The following is a 10,427-nucleotide window of genomic DNA, read 5'->3' as shown; positions in this document are numbered from 1 at the left end:
GGGCTCCGAAGTGTCCTAACCGCTTTGAGGAGCGCGAACATGAGAAGAGCGGCAAGTCCGCTAATGTTGTCATCGGTGATACTGATATGAAGGAATCAGGGTACGGTATTTTTCCTACCATCCTTTCAGTATTTCAATCCCCTGATTGGTTAATTGACACCGGTGCCAATGTACATGTTTGTGCTGACGCCTCCATGTTTTCTTCTTACCAGGCCACAGGGACTTCTCCCGTGCTGATGGGGAATGGGTCACATGCCATCGTTTGAGGTGTTGGTACGGTCGATCTGAAGTTTACTTCGGGCAAGACCATGCGTCTGAAGAACGTTCATCATGTGCCGTCCATCAATAAAAATCTCGTTAGCGGTTCCCGTTTATGTCGAGATGGTTTTAAGTTGGTTTTTGAGTCCAATAAAGTTGTAATTTCCAAGTGTGGACAATTTATTGGAAAAGGCTATGAGTGCGGAGGCTTGTTCTGCCTATCTTTGTCAGATATTTGCACTAAAGTTATTAATAATGTTTGCCACAACAATGAGTCTGATATTTGGCATTCACGACTCTGTCACATTAACTTTGGTTGCATGACGCGGCTAGCCAATCTGAATTTAATTCCGAAAATCACTGCTGTCAAAGGCTCTAAGTGCCAAGTATGTGTGCAAGCTAAGTAACCTCGCAAGTCCCATAGGACTGCAGAGGCAAGAGACTTGGCACCACTAGAGCTTATACATTCTGATCTTTGTGAGATGAATGGCGTGTTGACAAAAGGTGGAAAGAGATATTTCATGACATTGATTGATGACTCCACTAGATATTGTTATGTGTATCTTCTGAAATCAAAAGATGAGGCTTTAACTTTCTTCAAAAACTATAAAGCTGAGGCAGAGAACCAATTTGATCGAAAAATTAAACGGCTTAGGTCCGATCGTGGTGGAGAGTATTTTTCCAATGAATTTGATCTGTTTTGTGCGGAACATGGTATAATCCATGAGAGGACGCCTCCCTACTCACCTCAGTCTAATGGGGTGGCCGAAAGAAAGAACCGAACTCTAACTGATTTGGTTAACGCCATGTTAGACACATCGGGTCTTTCCAAGGAATGGAGGGGGGAGGCGCTAATGACCGCGTGTCATGTCCTAAACCGAGTTCCCACAAAGCATAAGACCATGACTCCATTTGAGGAATGGGAAAGGAAAAGGTTGAAACTCTCTTACCTACGTTCTTGGGGTTGTTTGGCGAAAGTCAATATACCAATTCCCAAGAAGCGCAAGCTTGGACCAAAAACCGTGGATTGTGTTCTTCTGGGCTATGCTTTTCATAGCATTGGCTATAGATTTTTGATAATAAAATCTGAGGTATCCGACATGCATGTTGGTACGATCATGGAGTCTAATGATGCAACTTTCTTTGAGGACATATTTCCTATGAAGGATATGTCAAGTTCATCAAATCAGGAGATACCTATTCCATCTAGTGAGGAACTCACTGTAATTCATGAATCCACCATTGCGATGGAACACGTTGAGAATCCAGTTGAGGGTGACAATGAAACTCATATAAGGAGTAAGAGACAGAGGACTGCAAAGTCCTTTGGTGATGATTTCATTGTGTACCTTGTGGATGACACACCCAGGACTATTTCAGAAGCCTATGCATCTCCTGATGCTGACTACTGGAAGGAAGCTGTTCGTAGCGAGATGGATTCCATCTTAGCTAACGGAACCTGGGAGATCACTGACCGTCCTTATTGGTGCAAACCTGTAGGATGTAAGTGGGTGTTCAAGAAGAAGCTTAGACCTGATGGTACGATTGAAAAGTACAAGGCACGGCTTGTGGCTAAGGGTTATACCCAGAAAGAAGGTGAAGACTTCTTTGATACTTACTCACCCGTGGCTAGACTGACCACAATTCGGGTGCTACTATCACTGGCTGCCTCACATGGTCTTCTCGTTCATCAAATGGACGTTAAGACGGCTTTCCTCAATGGAGAGTTGAAGGAGGAAATTTACATGGATCAGCCAGATGGTTTTGTAGTACCTGGTCAGGAAGGAAAGGTGTGCAAGTTGTTAAAGTCTTTATATGGCCTTAAGCAAGGTCCTAAGGAGTGGCATGAGAAGTTTGAAAGAACATTAACTGCTGCCGGCTTTGTAGTAAACGATGGTGACAAGTGCGTGTACTATCGCTATGGTGGGGGCGAAGGAGTTATTCTCTGTCTGTATGTCGATGACATATTGATCTTTGGAACCAAACTTGATTTAATCAAGGAGGTTAAGGATTTCTTATCTCGCTGTTTTGAGATGAAGGATCTAGGAGTAGCTGATGTTATCTTAAACATCAAGCTGTTGAGAGATGAGAATGGTGGGATCACACTGCTTCAGTCTCACTATGTGGAAAAGGTCTTGAGTCGTTTTGGGTATAGCGACTGCACGCCTTCTCCAACTCCATATGATGCTAGTGTGTTGCTTCGAAAGAATCGACGGATTGCTAGAGATCAACTGAGGTATTCTCAGATTATTGGCTCGCTTATGTACTTGGCGAGTGCCACGAGGCCTGACATCTCCTTTGCTGTGAGCAAGCTGAGTCGGTTTGTGTCAAAGCCGGGAGATGATCATTGGCGTGCGCTTGAGAGAGTTATGCGCTACTTGAAGGGCACTGCGAGCTATGGGATTCACTACACCGGGTATCCAAGGGTACTGGAGGGTTATAGTGACTCGAACTGGATATCTGATGCTGATGAGATTAAGGCCACAAGTGGTTATGTTTTTACACTTGGTGGTGGCGCTGTTTCCTGGAAGTCTTGCAAGCAGACCATCTTAACGAGGTCAACTATGGAAGCAGAACTCATAGCATTAGACACTGCCACTGTTTAAGCAGAGTGGCTTCGTGAGCTATTGATGGACTTACCTATGGTTGAAAAACCAATACCCCCTATCCTGATGAACTGTGATAATCAAACTGTGATCGTCAAGATAAACAGTTCTAAGGACAATATGAAGTCCTCAAGGCATGTGAAGAGGAGATTAAAATCTGTCAGGAAACTGAGGAACTCCGGAGTTATTACATTGGATTATATCCAAATGTCGAAAAACTTGGCAGATCCCTTCACAAAGGGTCTATCACGTAATGTGATAGATAATGCATCGATGGAGATGGGTCTGAGACCCACCGCATGAGTTGTCCATAGTGGTAACCCACTCTATGTGATCGGAGATCCCGTGAAGTAGAAGTGGGAGACAAGCTGTTGGTCAGCTGGGAGGAGAGTATCCCTATATTAACTATCCCACTCCGTGAAGATGCAATACTCTCCTGATCTGCATGGCAGGTTGATACTTATCTTAATGTGTTCCAAGTGGCTTATTCGAGTAAGCAGGGATGTTGTCCTGCAGAACATCTTCCGAGGAACACACCTATATGAATTTGACTGTTAACGTCGCAGTCTGTGAGAATTGGGTGTTCTCTAATAAATTCATGAAAGGCCCTGGAGTATGACGTATACGCTCCACCCGCGGGGAAGCCTTGCGGCAGCCCAGTATCGGTCAAGAGTTTGTGTTAAACTAGTTCGCAGAAAACTTGTAGTTCAAGGCATAGTCCACTATTCAAGTTGTGATCTAGTGTAGCATAAATCTCTAAGTGGAAGTTCAACTTCACAGTCTCCACTAAGCACCGGTATATAAACAATGTTTTGGAAATAAATGATGAAATGTGCCAATGAGACTTTGTGGGGGATTGTTGGAATTTGCACCTGGGCTTTTGGCCCAAAGCCCAACGAAAATTCTGAAATTCTCTTGGCCCATTCATGCACACATGTGAGTGGAGTGAGTGAGGCTAAAGTTTAGTACCACCTCATAAGTTGAGAGAGAGTTGCACCTCTTTATAAGGTGAGCTCTTCTACCACTTGTATGAGCATGAGAAGAGGAGACCTACACGCGCGCTCCTCCTCCTCGCTCGCCTCGCCACGCCTCGTCACGACGCGTCACGGGTTGCGGGATTGAGCCGAGCCGAGGACAGAGCTATGCACGTTGTCTATATTTTTGCTGCTCGGAAAAAATTAATGAGTCATTAATTAATAATTAACGGACGCGTTAATTACTGAACCGTTTCCGATTCTTTTGGATCGTGACGACTCGGACGTGGGGTTTACTCCCACGACCTACCCGGCCCGCACTATATAGTCAGGCAGACGTCTACCCTAGCCGCCGCCACTTCATATGGTTTCTCACCAGCGCTCCAGATCATTGCGCCGCCAAGCAAGTCTTCTCCATCCCTCCTTTCGGCGTGCACCGGGAGAAGGGACAGCAGGCCTCCGGAACCCCGCCTCTCGTGATCCTGTACGGGAGAGGGGCGATCAGATTTTTGAGGAGCGCACTCGCGCGACTGCTGGCAGCGACGACTTCGCGAACGACGACTTCTTCCCCGACCTCGGCAACCTCATCCTCGACGACATGGGCGGCAACGTCAACGCCGGCGGTGCTGCTCCCGCTGCACCGTATGTGATTCTATTCTTCCTGTTCGAGATCGTGGTAGAATTCATGTTTCTAGTATGTGCCCTAGATGTGATCTGTTCATCTGCTATGCTAGTTCGCATGATTAGTTTAATCTCTGCTATTGCTGTCATGATCTATTTCCTATTTATTCGGATTAAATCTCGTAGTAATTTGCTCATATTTCCAACAAGAATCATTCGTACCTCACTGAACCAGTGTGTTCTGAACTGAAATATCATTACCAAACCGAATTTGACAGCACTTGCCTAGTAGTATGAACTTACATTGGGCGACAGATGTAGCAAGATTTACGGACTCGTTGGAGCATTACAATTTACACCAACATATAATGTACGCTCAAGGTCTCAGATTAAACGATTAAATTTTACAGGAATGCGGAAAGTAAGTTGTCTGAAATCAAATCATCATGTTTTGCTGCCTGAAAGAGTCTGCAGGCCAACATACGATGCAACTTGCAAGAGTAGCTGGTAATCAAATGGCATTCCATTTTGCACCGAAATTTGTTCTTCATCGCAAACACAATTCCTTGCCGCCGTGGCGTCTTCCTACGCCGCCTCCCCCTCGTTGCCCGATCTGTCGTCCTCCTCAATCTCCTGCCTGCTAGTACTAGCTGGTTCCCTGCAAAATGTACGAGGTCAGCAACTCGCACAATCAAATCGAGTTCAGAACAGCGATGGGTACTATATTTTTGTACATATACTACTTTGAGCAGGGATACACAAACCAACATAAGAAGTGTAAAATAACAGTAAAACAACGAGCAATATGACGGTACATACTCATAATTTTTGTTGGGGATGTGGGCCAGCACTTTCTTGTTCTCCTCAAGCTGGCACCACTTCTCCAATTCTGGGCAGTCAAAAATACACAGATCCTCGAGGCTGGTGAGTTTCTGCATTGTATCCGGCAACGAGTTGAGCTGCTTGCACCGGACGATCTTTAGTTCCTGGAGAGAGGTGAGGTCACCCAAGTACTCCGGGAGACATGTGCCAGCGTAACCATTAACCTCAAGGCACTGCAGATTAGGTGGTGGCACTAATTCCCCCAACAAAGCACTGTCCTCCACTGATCTGAGAGAGTCCAAAGTCCAAGATAGCTTCAACTTTTCAAGCTTCTGTTTATTCACCAATTTGATTCTCTGTGCTTCCTCTTTAGACCTGGCATTTTCAAGGCAGCTTATCTGGAGCTCTTGGCAATTTACCTCCTCCAGCTGAACAATGTTGCTGCTGCTATACACATCATCATCATCGATGATGTGAACCATAAACTGGCAACTCTCTAGGCCCCGGCACTTCCTCATATCTATAAACTTGAGAGACTTTATTTCACCAACCTTCTTAAGTCTGATGCAGCCTGAGATATCCAGTGTGTGCAGCTGGTTGAGGCCACCTAGACTCGCAGGCAAACCAAAGAGAAATGTGTGATGGGACAGGTCCAAATGTTCTAGGCTGGAAAGACCGCTGACACACTCTCCAAGGTATTTGAGATTGTCCTCTTGTGACTGGTGGTAGTAAAAGATAGGATTCAGGCACGCTGACAAGTTCAGATACTGAAGGTTGGTGAGCTTGCACAAACCATCCTTTAGCCCTTGGAGATGAGAGCGATGTTCAGGAAGATGACAGCAAGGGTGCGACACGTTCAAATGCTCGAGATGGATGAGCCTACCAAGGCCTTCCCCAATCCCTTCAAAACAAGACCAGAATGATAAATCCAGGTGTATCAGTTTGCCGAGCTTCTAGAGCGGTTCTGGAAGCTCTGCCAATCCATGGCAGCGTGACAGATTGACATGGGACAAGTTAATAAGATCTCCAAATGATTCAGGAAGTGTTGCAAGTCCAGAGCAGCCTGACAAGTTGGCATGCACTAAACGGATAAGCTTCCCAAATGACTCCGGTAGGTTTTGCAGTCCAGAGCAGCCTGATAAGTCAATATGGAACAGATTTTTCAGATGCCCAAAGGACTCTGGCAGAGTTACTAGTCCATTAGAATTCTGATATCTTAAGATACCCCAGGTGCTTCAGTTGCCAGATGGAGTCCGGTAGCTTCAGCACGGAGCTCTCTGTTATTACGTGAAAATAAGTCGCCCGTAAACTCCACTTTTGTACAACTGACACAACGCATCGCCCTTAGATTGCTATTGTCTTCTACATAAAATTTCCCATGATAATTGGTGGCCAGATAGTATGTGAAAGTATTTAGAAACTCTTTCGCGAGGTCATGCACCAGACTGTGCATAGTGAACAATATTGCACCCTTATCCTCCTTTCCACTGACCTGCAATAAATTGAAGGCATACACACATAGTTATTAGATGCATCACGAAGTATTTATCTTGAGAATGTAACTGCTATTGTGCAACTTAGACAGATGAAACTCAGATATGTTTTAACATTAACTAAAAAGGAGGACGCTAGGCGTCCATCGATCGATTGGAAGCCCCGACCAATCAACTCCCTAGCCGTCAGATGTGGTCGCACCTTGCTGTCAGATCAGGGTGTCACAAAAAATCAGCTCTGCTCAGACATGGAGTTTCTACACTTGAAAATGCAACCTCGTGAACAGTAAAACCAAACAAAAAGCAACATAACTAAAAAAACTCTTATTTCTTTGGCAACAAATTAACATTGTTAAATTCTCTACATGCGTGCAATTTTTCTTGAAGAAAAAACATTCCTACTGGTCTGGGCGAAAACAACAAATTCGATGCTTCAAAAATACTATTTTTTAAAGCATTTTGGAGTTCTTTCGTTTCACCATATCATGTCCTGGCCTCGTGCTGATACCTACTACCATATCTATACCTACTAATAAAAGAAATAGATATTTTTAGTCCGTGTGCTATTTTATGGAAAACTCCTTAATGTTTCTGACATTAAACCCGCAGTACATATCAAATGTTTTTTTAAATACTCATATCTTCTAAACTGTAACTCCAAATTTAACATGTTATATATAAATTTTGATTAGAAAAACATGTAGAATCTGAATATGATGTTATTTTACCTGTTAAGAATTTAAAATGTACTATCTAGGCTGCAATGTTAATCGCCACGCCAACGCTTCCTCACCTCTTACCATCAACCTGTCGCGTCGTTTACCATCTCAGGCAGCGGCATGATCCTCTACCTTTTCTCGGTAGGTGCGGTGCCAACATCACCGAACGACCCAGTAGCCTACCGGCGAGCCACGATCGACCTGTTAGACGACGCGCACCACAACCTTTGTTGAGCCGCTCCTCCCTATAGGCGGCGAGTTCTGGCCACATCAAGACGAGCCGTAGTGCCGCATCGTCCTCGCCGCCTGAAATGGGGTCGGTCAGCTGGACGATGCGCACCACAAGATCGTTTGTTTTTGTCTTTTTTCTTTACTCAACCGTAAAAACACCTCATCCCGAACATGACATGAATAAATGCATGATCACTTGCTCGTTTCTTTGTACGTATTAAATCTGCATGCAAGCCGTGTTAAAATAGAGCACCTGTAGAATCTTAAACAACGCTTTTATAGGTTCAGACCATCTTTGTTTAGGCCATAACTACAAATTTTCATATTATAGACCATCTTTTATAAATTAAAAGTGTGTGGTGTTTTTTTCTCCCGTTGCAACGCACGGGCCTTTTTGCTAGTCCATATATATAGTAGTAATTAATCCATCCAGTAGGAACAAGTATGATACAATTCACTCAAATTTTACTTCAGTTTTGTGTCTCTAAAATTCGATAAATTTCATATAAGAGAGTATATAGTAGACAATTACTCACGTGGTCCAGCCCTGCAGTTTGAAGGAATGACAAGTCCTGAAGCCTGGAAATATGCTCCTCAGCTATCTGTGTGGCAGACAATATTTCAGATGGCTCAATGTGGAGAGCAATCCAGTGATGAACCAGGTCATCTTTGACTATATTGTGCCCGTTTGGGAAGATTTCACAATAATAAGCAAAGCATAGCCTCAATTCTGGTGGCATACTCCTATAGCTTAGCTCGAAACTTGAAAGGGCTAAGGAAAGTGTTGAATCATAAGTCAAACTCTTAGACCAGATACTCATTTTCATTATTCCTTTCCATTTCATAGCATCTCGGGAAGAATCTAGCATGCCTGCATATTCATGAGCTATTGCTGGCACACCCCAGCACTTGCTTGCGATCTCCCGTCCAATCTTCTCCAACTCTTCTTCTCCTGCTTCAAAACGGATTGATTTCTTGATTATTTCCCAGCATGTGTCATCACTCAGCCGATTTAGCCTGTACGGCTCAACTGTACAGATCTTCCTGGCGATCGCTTGGTTGCATGTGGTAACTATCACGTGCATCTTGCTGCCCAAGAAGGTTAACATGGACTTCAAAAGTTGCAATTGAATGGGGTCCTCCTCCCACAGGCCATCCAAAACGAGGAGCACCTTCTTACCATCAAGTAGCATGTGAAGGCGCTTCATTATACTCTCCATCCCCTCCACGTCTGAAGAAGATTGGTTGATCCCTTCTTGTCCCCTTCTGGACAGGTGACAAACAATGGAGTTGCCTATTGTATGGAGATCGAACTGGGGAGACACATGAACCCATACCCGGAAGTCATAGCCTTGGAGGGAGTGGGTATCGTTAAACATCATTTGTGCCAAGGTTGTCTTGCCGCTGCCTGCAAGCCCAAAGATGGGAAGAATGGTGATGTGCTCTTGCGTGATGTTGGGCTCAGTAGATAGCAGGGTGGCTATTACCCTCTCTTTATCTGATCCTCTTCCCAGAACCATTGCTTCCTCAAAAAAGGGTCCAGTTTTTCGTTGCTCGGTAATTTCCTGGAACATTGTGGTGTTCTCTGCCAGATATTCTGATAACTCCCAAGACTCATGCTGTGCTGAGATCACTAGTTTCTTCGTCTCCTGCACCTGGATGGCCATGGCATTTTTCATGATGGCAAGACGGGGCAGCATCCTTCTTGTCATCTGCGACTGCAAATATGGACGGACCATTATCTTGCTTAGAGAAAACATCAAACTGTCTAGAAATCAATCAAAATATTATAAGTTTTAACAGCACCGTACCACAGCTAAAACATCAATCAATAATTTATACTCTAACCAATCTCACGCCGGTGAATTAAGGCAGCAAATAATGGATAGTACTAGTATATTTGCTTCACCGGAATAAGTAAGGAAAAAAAGGTTGCTGGAGAATACCGTTGTAGCAGCCTGTGATCTCGCGTCCTGCAGCTCGTCTACAGTGTCTATGATCATGTAGGCGGCGCTCAAGACAAACTGCAGCCTGTGCCACACCAATCTATCCCTGAACTGATTCATCTCGGCATCCTTCAGAAATATCTGGATGTGCTCCAGCGCCTCCAACATATCACCCAGGTCAGCGGTAAAGTTCAAACGCACCACAGCTTCATCTCCTATGGCAGATCTGAGCTTCGCGCATGCCCTCTCGATGATGGCTTGGGGCACGGCTGCTCCTGTGCTCCAAACAACTTCCCTCCGGAACATGATGCCCATGGCTGCTCCTTTGCTCCTACAACTAACGCTCTTTTGCTTGTGTTGAGCGATGGGATGGGGATGGGTAAATGGAGAGGTAGACAGGATGCGCACGTTAGTGTATTCTTTAATGCCTTTAGCCAGCGGAGGAAGAAGCAACCAGCTGCTGGAGCTGTCGATCGGGAGAAAGAAATTATATTTTTTTTGTCAGACAACAATTTGCTATTGTGCTCAAGAAAAGCAAAAAAAAGCTTCGCCAAAGAATTGGCGCGCTGCTCACTTTATCAGGGTGGGTTGCTCACTTTGTCAAGAGACATCTGTTGCTCACTTTAATTCCCCTACCCCGACTCCTCTCTCAAAGACCAATAAAGGTCGAGTATTTCTTTGCTTTCCCCTCTCGCACACAGCCCCATAAAGTTGTAATTAAAGGAACTGAGTGGTGCACAAGAAGCCGCTTGTGTGG

The 10,427-nt window shown here is 44.7% G+C and overlaps 1 protein-coding gene across 1 annotated transcript; it reads right to left on the bottom strand.

Annotated features, from left to right (window-relative positions):
* Positions 1 to 4,744: 4,744 nt before the first annotated feature.
* On the bottom strand, positions 4,745 to 10,128 carry LOC119352876 (putative disease resistance protein RGA4). Its single transcript, XM_037619470.1, has 4 exons — positions 9,671 to 10,128; positions 8,261 to 9,442; positions 5,279 to 6,773; positions 4,745 to 5,117 (listed from the first exon to the last, which is right to left on the bottom strand). Exons 1-3 carry the CDS (start codon positions 9,983 to 9,985, stop codon positions 6,498 to 6,500), a joined length of 1,773 nt encoding a protein of 590 aa, XP_037475367.1. The 5' UTR covers positions 9,986 to 10,128; the 3' UTR covers positions 4,745 to 5,117; positions 5,279 to 6,497.
* Positions 10,129 to 10,427: the final 299 nt, after the last annotated feature.

This window comes from Triticum dicoccoides, chromosome 2A (assembly GCF_002162155.2).
Source record: "Triticum dicoccoides isolate Atlit2015 ecotype Zavitan chromosome 2A, WEW_v2.0, whole genome shotgun sequence".
In the NCBI taxonomy this organism is placed as follows: Eukaryota; Viridiplantae; Streptophyta; class Magnoliopsida; order Poales; family Poaceae; genus Triticum; species Triticum dicoccoides.
This window is presented reverse-complemented; position numbering and strand designations above follow the sequence as displayed.